We start from the raw sequence: 18,748 nt of genomic DNA on the forward strand, positions 1-18,748 counted from the left end.
TGAAGGATAATGGGAAAAACCTCAACTCTTCTGCTCCAAGACACCCCAGTTGGCAAAGCCACAAGTACTTCATTCCTGTACACTCAGAATTCTGAAAAAATAGCTGGTTGCATCCGACAATGTTGTTTGAAGCATCAGTATGAATGTTAATGTGTGAACTTTTAAAAGGTTCATTGGACATCGCAGTTGTGGAAAGAAAGGGGTTCTCATTTCTACTTTTTAATTGTTCCTGCAGAGGACAATCTCATCATCCTAGCTGCAGTTTTTCAAGGAAGTTCCACAACCCCCTGAACATCACCCTGCTTTTATTTCCTTTTCTGTGGGTAATCTAATCTGAAAGGAAAAACAAACTACTGCTCTCTTTGGTGACGGTCACAATACTTTGAGTTTTACTTCTGTCCAAAACCTCTGCTCATCTCCCTGGCACTTTGTCAGCTCATACTTGCCATGCCTAAAATAGAATCTGTAACCTACCAAAACCATTTGCAACAATTCAAAACCCTTTTACCTTATCCCACCACCATTCAAGTTCATGGTACAAGCCTCTTTTACTTTGCTTCTTCCTTAGCTGTCGCTTCCTAAGTGATGCTGATTGTTTTTAATGAATAACTTCTCAGACTCATCTCCTCACATTTAACATATACGCATGTTTTCCCCTGCTATATCAATTACCATCTTTTTTTATTTATTTGGCTTTAGGAAGTTGAAAGGCACTGTAAGTGCAAAGGATGAGTTTTAGAGGGGATGAGTTCAGACAAAACGCCTGGGAGTAATTCCAGATGCGTTTGGTTGTTTGTGATCACGGCATCTTTGCCTCTAGACTTAACAGCCCTCAGTATCCTCCTCCAGCCCGTAACACATGAAATACAGCAGAAGACAAACACAGCTCTGTGCCTTTCACAATTCCTTCTCCTGATGTGAAAGTCTTAGGTTTTAGAGGAACCTTTACATTTCTTTGACTTTTTTTTTTTAATTAGAGGACTGTTATAAATTGAGAAAAAAAGCATCGTAGCTACTGCAAATGCATAGCAGCTATGCAACGGACTTCAGGCTTTCTTCAGAGAAGGTTGTATAACTCAAAATGTAATAGTTTCCCCATGAAAGTGCGGTGATGGCTTAGTTTAGGCCGAGTAAATGCCCCAAAGCCCCGGACTTACTATTCCACGCTCCCGGCGAGCCTGCCGCCCGCTGCCCCGCCAGGCTGTCAGGGCACGGCGCTGCCACCAACGGGAGCAGCAGCCCCATCCCGCCGGCCGTTACCCCGTGAGGCGGCGGCACTCGATTAAAGGCACAAACAACTTTCTGCTACCCCTGCGGCTCCCACCCTGACGAGAACTAACACCTAAGGGGACCACCGCGAGCAGCAGCCGCCGGGGGGCTGCGGGCAGAGCCCCCGAGGACCCCCAGACCCCCGTCTCCAGCCCCCACGGGTCCCTCCTGCCCGGGGCTCCCCTCAGGGCAGGCGGGAGGGGGGGGGCGGGGCGCTGAGGGGCGCTAACGGCCGCGCGCGCGCGCTCCCCAACCGCCGGCCGAGCCCTTCCCGCGCGAGCCCGCCCCCGCGTGACTCACGCCCTGGCCGCGCGCAGCGCCAGCCCCGCCCCCGCGGCGAAGACACACACACACCCAGCGGGCGGGGCGCTTTTAACCCCTCCCCGCGCCCCTTTTCCACCAATAGCAAAGCGTCGGCAGGGTCAGCTGATCGGCGGTGCTTTATGTAAAGGAGGGCGGGGCGGGGCTGCAGGAGGTCACGTGCCCCGCCCTGTCGGGCGCCGTGCGCAGAGCCCGGCCGGGCGCCGCCACAGCCACACCCCCTCGGCGCGGCCGGGCAGCCCATGGCGTCCTCCGCTCCGCACGGCTCCTCCGGGGCGCTGCCGCCGGAGCCGGGAGGCAGCGGGCGGGCGGCCGGGCAGGAGGAGAAGGAGAAGGGCGAGGCGGCGCCGGCCCGGCTGAAGGAAGCGGCGGGCGCCTCGCTGGCGTCGCTGTGCCTCGGCCCGCCGGGCGGCCGGCTGCTGGAGTGCCTGCTGCTCAACTACCGCCTGCGCCTGGGGCTGGCCCGCGGCCGTGCCGCCGCCGCCGCGGAGGGCTCGGGGGCTGCCGAGGGGCCGCTGCGCTGCTGCGGCTGCCGCCGCTTCCTGGGCGAGCCGGTGACGGTGCCGTGCGGGCACACCTACTGCCGCCGCTGCCTGCGCAGGGAGCTGCGGGCGCGCTGCCGCCGCTGCCGGGCTCGGCTGGTGCCGGGGGCCCCGGCGCGGCCCAGCGTGGTGCTGAGCCAGCTGGCCGAGAAGTGGTTCCCGGCGGAGTGCGAGCGGGCCCGGGCCGGCAGCCGGCTGGAGGAGCTGCTGGCGCAGGGCCGCTTCCGAGAGGCGCTGGGCGCCGCCGGGCAGGCGCTGCGGGCAGGTGAGGCCGGGGCACGGCTCGGGGCGGCGGACGGAGCCCCCCCGGGGCTCGGCGAGGCGTGCCGGGGGCCGGTTGCATAACGGGCGGGCGCGGAGGGGCCGCGTTGTGTAACGGGGCTGACATCACGCGGGCGCGGCTCGGCACCACCTGCGGCAGCGGGGAGCGGCGGCACCGGGACGCTGGGGTTGGGGGGGGGGTGGTGGTGGTGGTGGTGGTGCCCCGGTCGGCTGCGGGGTGGGGATGGGGCGAGGAAGCTTGCGTAAGGTTAATCCTTCCGATCCGGCTCTCGGTCTAGCTCCTGAATAAGCTGTTTTGGCACGGTGGGGGGACATCTCCCGGCCCCTCTGCCTTTGGGGAGCTTCCTCTGTGCGTTCAGCCGTGGTCTTCAGTGCTGTGTTGGTGGCCAGAGCGTTGGCGAAGCGTAGGGATGTGGCCAAGCAGAGCCCGAACTGTTGTGAATATCAGAACTGTCAGGAGGACTTCTGTTTGCTCTGTGTGTTCTGAAGTACAGCACTGGCTTGTGCGGTTCATAAAGAAATTGAGCTCAGAATACAAACCAAGGACTCCAGTATTAATCACAAATGCTTATAGTGATCCCTCTTCAGTTCAAGACCCATTTTTGAAAAAATAAAAGATAACATTAATAACTAACACTAATTCTCCAGGCTTTAGTTAATCTTCTGTGCGTTTAGCGACACCATAGGACTTTGTATAGCTACGCTGAAAGAATTTTGATTCCTTTTTTTATTGTGAAGCTACATCTTAAAGTTTGGTTTTCAGAATGGTATTAGAATCTGAGGATAGTTATGAGCTGTGATGCTTCTCCGTAACTATTATCCAAATTCAGTGTGTGTACGAGAAGCTGCATGTAAGATCTTTTATGTAACTATTTCCTGTCCTTCCAGTCCTGAGAACGAGCGACATTCCAAGTATATCCGAAGCATTCTGGTAATGTTAGTAAAGAGCTTCATGAATCAGAGGGCAGAGACACATGAAATGTGAATTTAGAGAGCTGACTCGCAGCTACAGATTGAAGGTGCTTTCAGGCCAGTAGAGAAGTGGTTAATAGCTGCCGGTACAGTTTCTAGTTCTCTCCAGAATGAGAGATTTTGCAAACACTTAAAGAGGTGAAGAAGACACAGTGTAAGAAATGCACTCTTAGTCAAAATCGTTATGGCTCTGTTTTAGCTTCCTCACTGCTAGTTCATCTCTCTTTCTTTTCTCACTAGTCCAGATACAGAGTTAAAAATTGTGATAAACATAGACCTAATGCCCTAAAAAAGCGTTTGACACTAAAGCTTTACTCAAACAGCATTTCTTTATGACTTTCTTACACTTCTTGAAAAATGTAAAATAAATGACTGCTGTTTGTCACGGTGTAGAAGTTACTTTTGAAAGACAGGAGGAATGTTAACATTCACATGGATAATACGTGCCTCGCAGGGGTTGGAATGAAATAGCTTATTTAAAGGAAGTCTGTTGAATTAAAATCCAAGTACAGCATGTCATTAATCCCGAAACATGAGGCTGATAGACATGGTTGGGTGCAATCAGACTCCCCCCTGCTGGAGGGGGCCTGAGGAAGTCTGCTGACCAGTCTTCTGTTCAGAGCAGAATAAACAACAAGCTCAGAGCAGTTTGCTTAAGGCTTTTGTCCAGCTGGGTAATGAAAACGTGCAGGGATGAAGATTCCACTGCCTCTCAGGGCAACCTGTTCAAAGGTTAATTGCCCTCATAGTGATTAATTTTCTACTTAAAGGCAGAACTACGCTTGTTTCAGTTTATAACCACTGTCTCTTGTTTGTTCCCTGAGCACTTAAGTAAGGAGTCTGTTTGTCTGCTGGGTAGCTGCTTCTTGGATTCTGGAAGGCCGTAAGGTTCTCTCAATGCCTTTGGTGTTTTCTCATTAAATGAGACCAGTTATCTCAGCCTCTTCTCTTATGTTCCAACCCCTGATGATCAGAATGTCCCTGTATTACTGCCTTCACAAATACTGTGCAATACAGTTTTTCTGCACACTAGTACAGAAAAGGTGTGCAAACTACATGTTTTTTTAGAAGAACTTGATGTATTTTAAATAACCAAGTAAAAAGGTTCTTAAACCTTTTTAAGGACTGGACCAGGGATGGTCCATTTGTTGGTATGCTCATGCTGAGAGTAGCCAGGAGCAGATGCTTTGAAAGTACATTTAGAAAAAAATAAAAGCATACTAAGTGCTTTTTGTATAAATCTTTGTACAGTTCCCAGCTAGTGATACCTGATACACGTGGTTCTGCACTGAAAGTATTCAGTATGTTTTTTATTAAAGCAATTTCTCTTTGAATATGCTAGAAGTGAGTGATTTCAGTATGTAACAGGTTGCTAAAATTGAAAACTCAAGCACAAATTACTTCTGCTTTGTTTAGCCTCGGGTCTAAGGAATTGAAACAGTTTTACATCCTCCTGGTAGGTGGCAAACAAAATGTGTTCTGAAATGTTGCAAAATGGAGTTAGCATAATTACAAAACCCAGTAACTAAATTCATGCTACTAAATTGCATATGTAAATTTGGGTCTTCCTGTCTTGAAAATAGAGACAGTTTATAATCTGTATTGATCATTCAGGCACTGGGACAGGCTCCCCAGGGCAGTGGTCATGGCACCGAGCCTGTCAGAATCCAAGCAGCATTTGGACAATGCTCTAAGGCACACGGTCTGTTTTTTGGGTGGTCCTGTGTGGAGCCAGGAGTTGGATTCGATGATCCTTGAGTCCTCCTTCCTACTTGGGATATTCAGTGATCTTGTGATTCATTGGTGGTGCTGGTGTAACAGCACAACACAGTCAGGAGTTGAGGTCCTAATTAAGCTGTTTAGTTTAGCTCTTTGTTTGGTACCAGTTCTGTTGAAACCATACTTTTCTTCTTTGTAAAACAACCAAACTGTCCACCTGCTCTAGACTTGAACACACATCTTCATCTTCAAACTATCTGTCACCACCACTCCTAGAAAAGAAGCTTGGAACTCCTCAGGTCATTGCTTGACATTTGAAAGTCTGAAAAAGCTGAGCTCACTCTGATCATGTGCATACGGGTGGCTTCTTAGAGATCAAAGACCTAAACTCACTGCTGCCCACAAGGAAAAGAATTTGTGTTGATATTGACTCTGCTGGACGTTGGAGTCAAATACAGCAGAGAACTGATCTGAGCTCCTGCCTTACTGGGTTGTAGTAGTCACGTAACTCCAAGCCCCAGGAAAGCAGATGTTAGAAGACTTACACTTGCAGAATTCCATGTTTAAGTTAGACAAAGACAGTTTCACAGACTTCTGTTAAACATCTGAAATAGAAAAGGAGATGTGGGAGTATTTGCTTTTGAAGGGAAACTGTCAAAATGTAAACAAATCAGAAAGAGCTTCAGTTACAGCCATGAAATCCATTATGGGTTTTGATTTCCTTAACCTTTTCTGTTAAGGTCTTCTACCTGTAGTGTTGCCTAAACACAAAGCAGTTGGTACTTAGAGAGGTCTGGCTTTCTGATGAAGTAGATTTGAATGTAAAACAAGCTAATGCTGGAAATAATGAAAATGTAAACAAGGCATTGAGGTAGAATATTCATTTGAAATGATTCCTCCACATCCCTCCAAGGAGATCCTGTTGAAGCAAGCTTAGAGAATTTAATTTGAAAGTTGTTTACAATAGACCAATGTTTAACTTGTTTATTTCTTTCAGTGAAAAGCACAGGTGTATTTAAAAAAGTCAACAACAAAGCCATGTACTGGCACTTTTCCAAGTAATGACTGCAATTATTTGCATTATGAAAATCACAGGTTAAATGGCACGGAGTTGGGTGTGCTTCCGATTCAGAGGTTACTCTGCTGAGAGTCCAAAGTGCTGTATTTTGGAGACAAAAACTTATCTTTACTGTACACGGTTCTCCCTTTTACAGAGGTTTTTCTAGTACAGCTCCTTACAGCAGTGCTACCAGCTGGTGTTACTTGCTTTCTGGTAGCAGCCATCTCTTCACTCCACGTGGGGAGAAAGAGCACTTCTGGTACCAGATGGTACTGTCATGGACGTGCTGGGACTGTATCTCTAGCTATAGCTGGTGGTGGGCGGATGTTACAAAAACAAAGGACAGACTAAATAAACACTTGAATGTTTGAAAGCAGACTTCTTATTGCTTACTTTTTTTAATCCTTGGAATTTACCGCACTTGTAAAAATCTCAGATGTGTGTTTTTGAATGGCTGTACCGTGAAACTAAAATCTACATAGTCCTCTACTTCTGTTGTCACAGCAGTACTGAATAATACTTTGTTTTCAGTATCAGTGGTAGGTCTCTTTAAAATGTATTTTCTCGTTGCTGCATGATGCATAGAGGGTTCGAAATTTAATCTTTATCTTGAAAGGTGTAAGCTTGGAATTATTGCTGCTTTTTTTAACCACAAATACTGGGAGGAAGGTGGGAGGAAATTACTCCAGGTATTTTAAAATTTACAGAAGTGTATTTTCAACTAGTGTGGTTTAGACATACCACTATAAGAACATCTATTTAAAAAAGTAAAAATTACTAAAAATGCTATTTGATTTTGTTTTCAGATTCCAGTAACCTGATGCTAAGAATTTATAGAGCTGAGTCATATGCTGGCCTCCAAGAGTATAAAACAGCCATAGAAGATCTAAATTTTGTTATTTCTAAAATGCCAAGTTGGCCAGAGGTATGTTGATATAAACTCTGTATCTTTCAAAGTCTGTGTTTATCTATAAAATCAATGTGTTCTGCATTATACTTGCATCAAATTCTGAACTGAGATCAGATGCCTGAAACAATTTATTTCCTTGTCTTACCTCACTGGATGTGCAAACTGCTAAAAGGTATCTTTAAGAAGTTATTTATATAAGACTGGCTATGGGTGAGCACTGCAGGTTAGAGTAGGCTGAAGAATCCAGTCAGAACTGTTAATTTAGCCTTCATCAAAACCTTTGGATATTTTTACTTCCTCTCGCAATATGAGATAGTGATTCTGGATGAAGGGTTAAATGGAGCAGAACTGACTTCTTGGCATGTATTGTGAAGAACTTCTGTGCTGTTTACAGTTACTTGTTAGAACAACACTTCTATGTGTTCTCTTAAGAATTTTTTTTCTATTTTTTAAATGAACTTAACTTTAGCTGAATGTTATATGACTGGGTGGCTGGCTGAAATTGTGCAGTCAGATTTAATTGCTTAAAAGCAGAACTAATGCCTGTACATTTGGTTCATTGAGGTAATTGGCATTTGAAATTTCTTACACTATGTGAAGGCTGGTCCTATTAAAACTCCCCTGAAGTGTTTATACTTGCACCATTGTCCAAATTGAAAGCATTTTAAGCGTTATCTGTTACTTGAACATCATGTGAGTGAGATGAGCAAGCATTGTTGCCAGTCAGGACTAGGATCTTTGGCTCTGTTAAATCTATTTTTTTTTTTTTTTTGAGCCTCATTGGTAAAGCATTTTGCTATGTGAACAGGGCAGTAGTTTTCTTTCCCAAATGATGCCAAAGAATCAAAAGTGTGAGCAATAAATCCTTTTGCAATAATATTTGCAATAGTAAAAATAAATAAATAAGCATTTGAGGCCTTTTTTACTGGCTCCAGTACTTGGACTTGGAATAGCTTGTAGTGATGTAACCTTTAATGGCTGCTTTTTTTTTTTTGAGAAGACTAATTTGCTCTTTTAGCTGGGAAAGTTTTTTTTTGTTTTGTTTTGTTGGTTTTTTTTTTTTTTTTTTTTGGGAAAAGCCTGGAGAAACTCAATGGAAACTGAGCTTTGCAAACACTGCAGGCAGCTGAGGAGTCAGTGGCTTTCAGAACTGTTACAGCTTATTGCAGTAATGTTACTGCAACACCATCTGAACTCTGAGCACAGCACGAGCAGGAAGATCTTGCTGCACCTGGGAGGACTGATAACTGCTTCTGTCTTGATCTCTCCTGCAATCAGCAATGTCATGGCTGCTGCGAATTCAGACAGCACTTTTGTCTTTGTTTCTCAGCGTTGCCGGTAGTTCTTTCTAAATGTATGGAAAGAAACTTTGCTTAACTGAGCTTGTTTTGATAGATATTCCAACAATTCTTATCTCGGTAGGAATATGAATTTATCTGTAAGAGGAGGATTAGCATAGTTTGTCTTCAGGATCTATTTTAATGAATCTGCCCAAATCCATCAAGAAAGATGCACGCCCCATCTGACAGCCTTGTTTAACAGACTACTCCTTAGTACTGGCAATCAATCCACAGAAAATGCATTCAGTGTATGTGGTGGTGGTGGTGTTTTTTTCCAGTTCAATCTTCTGGTCCTTTATTTAAAATCTAGCATATAAACTATACATGTATTTTGCTGTTTTACTGAACTTCTGTTTATATTACTGCAAATACGGGTTCTTTAAATTGAGATGTGTTGTATAAGGGACTAATAAATAGTCTTTTTTTCCTTCTCCCACCCCAGTTAAAAAAAAAAAGTTATTTTTCCTGGCTACTGTCTAGTATTCAAGAATAAATTAGAGGAAACAATTCCAAAAGTGTGTTGTTTTCAGTCAAGAATATATATTAAAATGCATGTACGGGATGCATGGTTGTGTGGATTGTTTTGTTTATAGTTAGTCTTCCCCTGCAGGCTGGAACCATGAGACTTTTCATGAAACTGAGGGCAAAAAGGGTATCCTGTGAAAACTGTTTTACCATGATGTGTCCCTCTTCTCACCCTCACAAAAAGGGTGAAATTAAGGCATTGTGTGATTTCAGCACTAGTCCGGATTTTAACCTTTTGTGTAAACCAAAACAAATTAACTGGAAAGAGACCCAACACCAACCTACCTCATGGTTATTTTCAGCATAGGGAGTTAGGTGAAACAAGGCATATAGATCATACATGCTATGCACAGCTCAAGTTTGCTGAAGAGGTGCATTCTTTTATCACGGAGGGCTCTAATTCTAACTCGGTTGTAATGCCTGTGAGATGAATACTACAGTTCTATGTACTCACTAGAGGTGTCTTCATATTATCTGTTTCTCAGGTCTACTTCCGGAAAGGAAAAGTGCTGCATGACTCTGGCTTTGTAGGTGATGCCTTACAACTGTTTCTACAGTGCTTAGCCCTTGATGAGGACTTTCTTCCAGCCAAGCTTGAAGTAGAAAGGGTAACTTGATCTATCAAATTGGATTACTACCTCTGTCTTGATTGCTTTATCAAGTTCCTATTATGGTAGACATTAACCACCTAAAAATCTTTAATGCATACAGAGATGATTCAAGTGACAGACACTTTGATTGCTTCCTGTCAAGATGTATCACGCTGTCTCAAAGACAGTGCTAATCTACAGGTCTTAAGAACACATGCTTCGAAGTATTTATGCTTCTGAAGTAGCTACTAAATGAAAACCTAGATGACTGGAAAGCCAACAGCAACATGAATATTGTAAATTGAACTCTTTCACATTCCTATCACAACAATTTTTCTTCAATAATAATAATAAAAACATTGAAAAAGCTGTGATGCTGAATTGATAATGGCTAACTGAAGAAATCACACACTTGTAGTGAAAAAAAATCTAGGTAAATTTTCAATTATACATGTAAATTATCAATTAATCATCATACAGCTTTTTCAGTGTAATGTCTGTTTGAAGAGGTTATTTGCTTATAGTGGAAGTGATTTCTAGATAAATTCTGCTTAGTTATACAGGTGTGTAGGTTTCTCCTTGTTCTCAACTGTTGTTTCTCAGATACTGCTTAAATAAAGCCCTGTTATGGGGATAACTTCATATAGATTGAATTCTTGGTTCTGGTATCTTGGTTTATAATGAAGCTATACCCAGTTTCTTTTACAGTATTATGAACACTTGGCTGTTTGTTTTCTAGACACTGTGTGATGTGCTGTCACCTGAGAAGTTAGGAGAGAGCCTGAAGGAGTCTGCTTGGAATTCACCACATATTCGAAATAAACCTTTTATACTTGGTTCTGAGGTGGCAGAGTCTCAATGCAATTTGCAACTTTGTCCTGAGCAGGTAACAAAAACTATAAGATGGTTTTTATTCTTTGGCTAATGGGCAAATATCTGACATTCTCATACCCTGTTTGGCATACTTATCCTCCAGTCTAAATGCTGCATTTCTGGAACTGGCTAAATTTGAAGAATTGTGATTTGGGACTAATGTGTTTTCATTTCAAATGTAAGACATCTCATTCTGGTGAACTACCAATTAGAAAGTACTGAGGTTTGATATTAGTAACATAAAGAATTAATAAATATAAAAATACAATTGTTCTCTTTGAAGCAAATCAAGACTTCTAAGTTGTTCATGCTAAGCCAACTTGAGTACTGTCTTGGCTTACCAAATTCCTGTAGCTAACTGATGAACTAACTGTGGGAACCTTTGCGTGTTCACATCTTATATACCTCGATTTGTTATGCTTTAAGTACAGTTCATTTGTCTTTTGTAGAGTTTAGGAGGATCAGAAGTACTGGAGCCTGTCAGTGGAAGCCTAAATCGGGCACAATCTGCCCATGCTCTTAACTCACCGAAAGACCTCGCCAAGGAAGATGTCTTAAAGAGAGTATCTTCTGAACCCCTTCTTTCTGGTCAAGAAAAAGGTGCTTTGTTGAAAAGAAAGCTTTCCTTTTCAGAACAGGATACAGTTGTAAGTGAAGATGGAAGAAACAAGCACAAAAAGCAAGGAGGTAAAACAATCACTTAGTTTGAAAATTTTAAAGTATTTACTCTCCTGTGCCTTTCTTTGAAAGGAGTATTTTGTCTTGCTTTTTCCTAGAAAGTACAAAAAGGGATACGACACTGGCTTATGGAACAATTCCAGGGAATTTGATTGATGTATCAGATTTTGAGTGCTCTCTATGTATGAGGTAAGACTTATCTCTCTGGTTCATTATTTCTATTATAGGTGTTTGGCCAGATATCTTTTGCACATGCATAAAACTGAGATATATGTTGTAATGAGTTCCAGTGCTAGTGAAGAGTAATTTTCAGACTTCCTGTATCCCAGCAGTTAAATACAATGCTACAGCAAGTAACATTTAAATAAGTATGCTACGTTATCAGTTTAATCAGATTGTCTTTTAAATTAGATTTGGTGGTGTTAACTGGTAACTCAAACAGGACAGGATCTTTTGTAGTTAAATATTAGGGTATGTTTTTTTTTAGTTTTTCTGTTTTTTAGACAAAATGAGTTTTTGCTGTGGGAAAGCTAATGCTTAGGAATATTGCCTGTGCATCTCAGATTTGTCTAGGAAATGACTGCAGAATGTAGATTACTAGTTGTAGTTGATGTATTTGAGAGTTCTTACTGAGTTGTCCTGGTTTTCAGAATAAGAATCTTAAAGCATGTTGTATATGCTAAGTTGTCCATCGTTATGTCAATAGAATGTAAACTGCTTTTAAAGCAACCTAGCTCTTTAAACTACCACTTAATTTGTGTATTCTGAACCTCTGTAGTAAGATCAAAATCTTAGTGTATATTTGCTCAGATCGATCAGAAAGTACAAAGATACTGGGGGTGTGGTGGTAGATGTAAACAAACTGCATTATAGGGGAAAAAGTGTAAGAAGCCATAGGATTATTTTTTTCTACTGTAGGATTAGTTTTAAAAATTAGGAGTTGATCACTGACTCTCTTTTTTTTAGCAAGACAAAAACTTGGCATGGTATCTAACTTTCAATAACTTTGTTTCAGGCTGTTCTTTGAGCCAGTGACAACCCCTTGTGGGCACACTTTTTGCAAAGGCTGCTTGGAACGGTGCTTAGATCATGCTCCTCAGTGTCCACTCTGTAAGGAGAGTTTGAAAGAGGTACTGTTTCTCAGTAGAGCTCCTATAAACAAACACTGTCATTTTAAAGGCTGCTTAACTACAACAACTTGGATTCCTTTGGGTTATGGTTTGCTGCTGGAAAGAAAAAATCTTGATGCAAACATCAATACAAAACAAGTTGACTATGTTTGTCTCGGGACATAAAAGGTTTTTATGTTTCTGTGATTGCCTACTTTATTGGTATAATTTCATCCTGAGTGTTTGTAAACTTGGGTAACTATTCAGTAAGGCTTGCCTGTGATTTCTGTATACTTTCCTTATTTATATGGCTGTATAATCTGGGAAGTCAATTTTGTATGCATTAAGTATAGAAGCATAAACTGAATCAGATACTGGAGTTGTCAGGCAGAACTAAAAGAGAATTTTCAAATATTAATGTTAGATGCTAAGAAGTAAGAACTTGAGCTCTAAAATCTCCTTTGAGACATCTCTTGTGTCTTGGTATTAAATAACAGCTGAGTTTTCAAAAGTCTTCTGCTAATACATATGATTATTTCTTTCCTTACAGTACCTGGCAAGCAGAAGATATTGCATCACAGAACTGCTGGAGGAATTAATAATGAAATATTTGTCTGATGAATTATATGAGAGAAAAAGAATTCATGCTGAAGAAACTGCTGAACACTCAAAGTAAGCTTGCTGTCTGTCTAGAAAACTTGAGAGATTAGTATTGAAATCCTTTTTAGAGATGTCTTACCATATTTGTGGTTATTAATAATGGCATGTTACAGACATGTGGAGGAATATAAAGTCATCTTAAATAAATATTTCAACACAAGCATTTTTCAATACCGTGGAAATAAATTCACACTTTGATAGTAGCAATGTATAAATTCTCTTTTAGTAGTAACTTGAGGCTCTTAAGTCCTCTACAAAATACATTTGCCTTTCTTTTTGAGTGCACTCTTGTGGAACTTCAGTTTTAGCTTTGCTGCTGTTAATGGAACTGTCCTCTTGAGTTGGCTGCAGAGTCTCAGATACTAGAATTTCTTTCAAAGCCGTTCATAATAGAGATTAATAGTATAAAGAAAGGTATGATGAAAAATATTTTCTTGCTGTTCATCTGTAGTACAGTTCTTTAGATATATAGCGAATCATGTATTGTAGATGTGTTGGAAAACCAAAACTGGTTCATGCAAATTACAGAATTATATTTTTATAGTCTGAAAGGTCGTAAAATGGAAAACCTGTTATTGCTACCTTATTTGTGTCAACTGTGTATACTTCACAAAATAGCTTGAAGAAAATGATTTTTTTCAGCCTTACTGAGACACTGCAAAGGTAAAAATCATATGCTAGGTTGTGTCATTGAACATAGTCTAAATGGTGACCTAGTTACTATGTAGATACTGCTGCATCTTTTTAGCGTCAGGAAAATAGCGCATCTAAGGGCATAATGCCTCTCTGTCATGGTTTATAGGGCTCAAACTAAACCAAAAATGGAAAGAAACGAACAAAAAAAAAAAACACCCTGTTCTCAAAGACAAGCCCTATATTTACTGACTTAAGTAACTTAGCTCATTAACTAGACTACTGTGAGGCTTGCTGTCCATTATGTATTGCAATCAATATATAAATGTTCACTCACTGTTCTTACTGTTTATGAAAATTGTTATTATGTGGTTATTACTAACGTTTATAATAAGTGCTTTATGACCTCAAATACCTACTGTGGAAAAAAAAGTGTTGCCATGGAATAGTTCAATGATTAGATTTGAAGTCATGTATTTCTTTTGTCTTTCTTTTGAAGCTTGACCAAGAATGTTCCGATGTTTGTTTGCACTATGGCATATCCTACTGTGCCTTGCCCTCTACATGTATTTGAGCCAAGATATCGACTAATGATTCGCAGAAGTATGGAAACTGGGACAAAACAGTTTGGGATGTGTATAAGTGATTCTCAAAATGGGTAGGTCTAAGTTCTAATATCTTCTGTCTTCCCTTTCTCATTCTAATATCAAGCTTCTCTGTCCTGTTTTTTTCTAGTCATGTTCTCATAGAATTGTGTAATTACCTTACTGACAAAGGTCTGTTTTCTAGTTTTGCAGATTATGGATGCATGCTGCAAATTAGGAATGTTCATTTTCTACCTGATGGGCGGTCTGTTGTCGATACTGTTGGTGGAAAGAGATTTCGAGTTTTACGGAGAGGGATGAAAGATGGTTATTGCACTGCAGACATTGAGTATTTGGAAGATGTTAAGGTATCAAGAATGCTGTCCAAATATTTCTACTACTGGCTAGTATCTTAATTTTAGTTCATTTGTTTTGAGGGCTCTGTCAATGTTTTAGGTCCATAGATTGCCTGGAGGATACAGCGCCAGCATGCAGGAGAAACGGAAGCTAGCTTAGTCTTTCATTATTATAAAATAACAAATACTGTGCTTTCTATTAAAACAACAGTTCATGATGCCGTAACTCCTCTTAAATATCACAGGATTTCTTTATTATTCAGCCATTAGGAATCAGGGCTTAGGAGAATGCAAGAAATGTAACTAATTACTTAAACAGAATCAAATAAGTTTGTTCATGCTAGCTTAACAACTGTAGTGATTCTTTATCTGTAATGATGTTAATGTTCTTCCACTAGGTTGTTGATGAAAAAGAACTAAAGAAACTGAGAGAACTTCATAATTTTGTTTACAATCAGGCCTGTAATTGGTTCCAAAACCTAAGAAACAAATTCCGCACTCAAATTCTTCAGCACTTTGGGCCAATGCCTGACAGGGAGGAAAATATACAGGTGAGACATCATTTAGTATCAATTAAGTGTTTATTATGGCAGGGGGTGGGGGAACAACAAATTATCAACTGCTAAATAGGAAAAGGAAAATTTTCTCAATTTGAAAGAAAGCTGGGCTACATCTTGTTTCTCTTACGAAGAGCAACAAAAAGCAATTCTGTCACTAAAACTTTTTCCTCAAGAAAGGATGATATGCTGCTCTGTAGATTAAACTACTAAACTGAAAACACTAAGTTACAGTAACATTTTACACTGTTGGTTTGTGTAAAGCGGTTAGAATTCAAATGGAAAAAAATGATAAATCTTTCGGTATTTCCTTTCCTGTGATGTGTGTAGGCAGTAATCTGTGATAAAAAGGTAATCACAAATAATACTTTCTTCCTTTCTGAGCTAGTGCTGTACACTGCTGCAGCTCTGAGGATTTGACAAATGTTTACTTTAAGTCTAAGAAAGTAGCTGCAGCCATCTGCTTTGTTATTGTAAGCAATTGATGAAGGGCAGAGAGATCCTGAAAGAGTGGAGACTGGAGAAAGCCATCACTTATCTGCTACGTATTTTTGAGACCATACTAACTTATCTGGGAGGACTGTAGATGCTTTGGAGGCCAGGATATTAATTCAGAAGTGATTTTAGAACACTTTTTTTTAAAAAAAAAAAAAAGTTTAAAACAACATCTTACGAAAGAAGACTTAAGTGCACTCAGTGCACTAGGGTAACTGGGCAGCAAGACTTGAGGGTATGTACTTGAGACTTAAGTGTGACATGGCCTCCGTTGAGGAGTGTTGTGTCTTGGGCATGACAGCTCAGGTTTGATGTAGGAAATTGAATAAAGTACAGGGAAAAGCTGCAAAATGTTTTATAAACTTAAAAGAATTATATATAATATATATAAATATATAAATATAAATTATATAATATATATAAATTATATAATATATAAATATAAATATATATATAAACTTAAATGAAGTTGTCCTGCGCTGTCTAGGAGGTAATAAGATGAGAGTGGAATGGGGCAGTGATAGAAGAGTCCTTTAAATACAGTAAAGATGAGTACAGTGAATGTGCTAGGCATCAAGAATACTCAAGCTTCAAGAATAGCATGGCAGGTAATGGATTTAGTGTGAGCTTCCTTTGTCTGTCTTAGAAATAATCCATTGCTTTATGAACCATAAGTGTACTTTGACTTCCAAGTTGAGGGTAGATCAGAAGAGATCCATTCAGAACCCTCTTGATCTTATGAATTAGTAATTCTCTAGTTGGTAGCAAACTTTAAACAAGACTTTGTCAGTTTTATTCTGTCTTTGTCATGTTAGTCAACTATACTACATTGTTCCTAAGTAACTAACTTATACTTTTTTTTTTTTTTTAGGCAATGCCCAATGGCCCTGCTTGGTGTTGGTGGCTTCTAGCGGTTCTCCCAGTAGACCCCAGATATCAGCTGTCAGTTCTCTCTATGATGTCTTTAAAAGACCGTCTGATAAAAATCCAGCATATACTCACCTATTTTTCTAGAGACCAGTCCAAGTGACTAACCGCCTGGGTCTTCCTGAAAAGATACTCCGTTCTGGTTGTAGTTGCAGCTGGAATTTTTGCTGCCTTTGCACATCTAGCACTGGTTTGAGAAGTGTAATGGAACTGCTTTTTCTCTCCTTCCTGCCCTCCCAACTTCCTGAACCATGTGGTTCTTTGAATGCACACTTTCTTCAACTACGAGAGAAGACCACTGATGATTGCACAAAGTCAATCCAGCTAGATATGTTTTTCACGTTGTCTATGTTACAATTTGCACTATGTAGAGGAGAACATTTTTGAGACTTGATAATTTTAGCCACTGACTTTTTAAAGCTGTGGTAAGTGCAGGACTTAAGGCTGACAGTCCAAGTTTACAACATTGAAGAGGTATTAAAGGTTTTGCAAATAAGTTTGCCTCATACAACTGTTCTTTTGCTGTTTGCACAAAGATTTGAAATATAGTATTGAATGTCACTGTTGGATATTACTACTCTTGGTGATTTATCTTGACTACGAACATGGCACAGACTTCTAAGTTATCCTGTAAATGTATGCATCACAAAACAGGTGACATTATGAACTGTATGCTGAACTGAGAGCCAATTTTAAGGAACAAATGCAAAAAAAAAAAAAGGTACTTGTCTAAAAATACTTAAACTGTGAATATGGTTTACATACCTAGGCCTGTACATGTTAAAGAAGAACTGAAAACTAAATGCTAGTACCAGTTACATTTCTACTGGGCTTTTCAGGCTGGCTGTTCTTCCAGAGCACACACTTAGTTTATAGAGCTTACAAGAAGAAATCTTAGAGTGTGCGTGTGTGTGTATTGGGGATTGTGTGTCCAGGATTTAAAAGCTTAAAGTTTTATTTGAACTTTAGTTGGTGCAAATGTGAGTTCTATGCCTTATATCAACAGTAGAGCACACTGCAGTGGCAAAGTAAGCATCATGCTGCCAATAGGTACTTTTTGTAATTAAAGGTTTGCATATTTGTGAATATGTCTGATACTGGCTTTCTTGTATGTAAATGATTTGTAAAATATTTCTTAAATCTTGCTTTTGCTAATATATTTAATTTTCAATAAAAGCTAAAAGTTTGTAATATTTTAACTTTATCAGAAACTAAAAATCACTTTAATTTTCCATGTGCTTCTATTCTGGGAAGCTTCTACTGGGGCAGTTGTTTAACCTAGATCAAGGTTGTGGGCACTTTAAGTGGTATGTACATAATCTTTCTGCTCATAGTACCTCTCACAGACTGGTTATCAGTCAGACAAGTTTGTTGCTGGTATCCTGCTTTTGTAGCTACTGTGCTTAATTAAGGTGGCTTGAAATAGGAAATTTTCATTTCACAGAATTTGAAAGCTGAAATTACAGTTAAACAGATGGGTGTTTCACAAGCTTGTTAGTCAGGTCCTCTGTCTCTTCTGACACATAAGGCTTGAGATATTACAGGCAAACCAGAATCTACTGGATCAGTTTTAATGTGGGCTTCTATCCAGGATAAATTTTCTTTGTGTGAGTAAAGAACTGGATTAGTATTTGGGAATAGTACTTCATTTGTGTAATAGAAGAAAGAGGATCCTCCCTTTCTCTGCTTCAGTATGTTAACAACCTTAAAAACTTAATCTTTGTATTACTGTGATCTTAGGAATGCAGATGACAGGATTTTATTTTTTCTTGAGAGGAAAATAACCAATTTAATGGAAGACTTTTTCCCTTGCAGGGACCTTTAATTTTGAAATTGAGTATTCCCTAGTCTGCTGGAAGATGTAGCTTTTAGCTGTTCTTATACATTCCCGTGAGTTTTAAACAAAATAAAATGTGATGAGAACAGATGAGGAAGTGTCAGCTGGCACTGTTCTGTGCTTATGTAAGCTCCATGTCTGGAACTGGGGAAAAAGCTAAGAACTTCAAAGAACAGCAACAAAAAAAGCAAAGTTACTGTGATTGACTAATACATGATGCATTAAGACAAAGTATTACTGACTAATAGCTATTTCACAAACCTGATGATTGAAGATGCCATTGGGAATGAGATAAAATTGAGAATGAGGAGGATAAAGACTTTTAAGAAGCCTCATAAATTGGGATTTTCTCAGGTGCTAGGTTGTGGATCAGATTTTGTCACTTCATACAGTTGGGATGGGACGGAACATCAAGACAGAGTGAATGTTGGCACAGGTCTTTCAGTTTATATCTTGAAGACATACCATGCTATACTTGGTACATAATGTTTTGAATTAGGGAAGTCCTT

At 40.3% G+C, this 18,748-nt stretch overlaps 2 protein-coding genes across 9 annotated transcripts in view; one reads left to right on the top strand and one right to left on the bottom strand.

Moving 5' to 3' along the window:
- Positions 1-1,619, bottom strand: part of TRMT9B (tRNA methyltransferase 9B (putative)) — a 116,688-nt gene extending 115,069 nt beyond the window's left edge. For 6 of the 8 annotated variants that reach the window (XM_021267658.4, XM_072037604.1, XM_072037606.1 and 3 more), the window contains exon 1: positions 1,158-1,537. The gene's annotated coding sequence lies outside the window, so the exon portion shown is untranslated. Of the gene's footprint in view, positions 1-1,157; positions 1,538-1,569 lie in introns of those variants that run through there. The other 2 variants (XM_027457049.3, XM_072037607.1) reach the window with 2 other exon arrangements.
- A 138-nt stretch (positions 1,620-1,757) lies between these two features.
- LONRF1 (LON peptidase N-terminal domain and ring finger 1) lies at positions 1,758-17,606 on the top strand. The gene is made up of 12 exons (XM_038178493.1): positions 1,758-2,397; positions 6,972-7,090; positions 9,426-9,548; positions 10,270-10,416; positions 10,853-11,090; positions 11,180-11,270; positions 12,097-12,211; positions 12,741-12,862; positions 13,983-14,141; positions 14,273-14,435; positions 14,822-14,974; positions 16,347-17,606. The coding sequence occupies exons 1-12, from the start codon at positions 1,833-1,835 to the stop codon at positions 16,503-16,505; spliced, it is 2,154 nt and encodes a 717-aa protein (XP_038034421.1). The 5' UTR covers positions 1,758-1,832; the 3' UTR covers positions 16,506-17,606.
- The last annotated feature ends 1,142 nt before the right edge of the window (positions 17,607-18,748 follow it).

The sequence above is a fragment of the Anas platyrhynchos genome, chromosome 4 (genome assembly GCF_047663525.1).
Source record: "Anas platyrhynchos isolate ZD024472 breed Pekin duck chromosome 4, IASCAAS_PekinDuck_T2T, whole genome shotgun sequence".
In the NCBI taxonomy this organism is placed as follows: domain Eukaryota; kingdom Metazoa; phylum Chordata; class Aves; order Anseriformes; family Anatidae; genus Anas; species Anas platyrhynchos.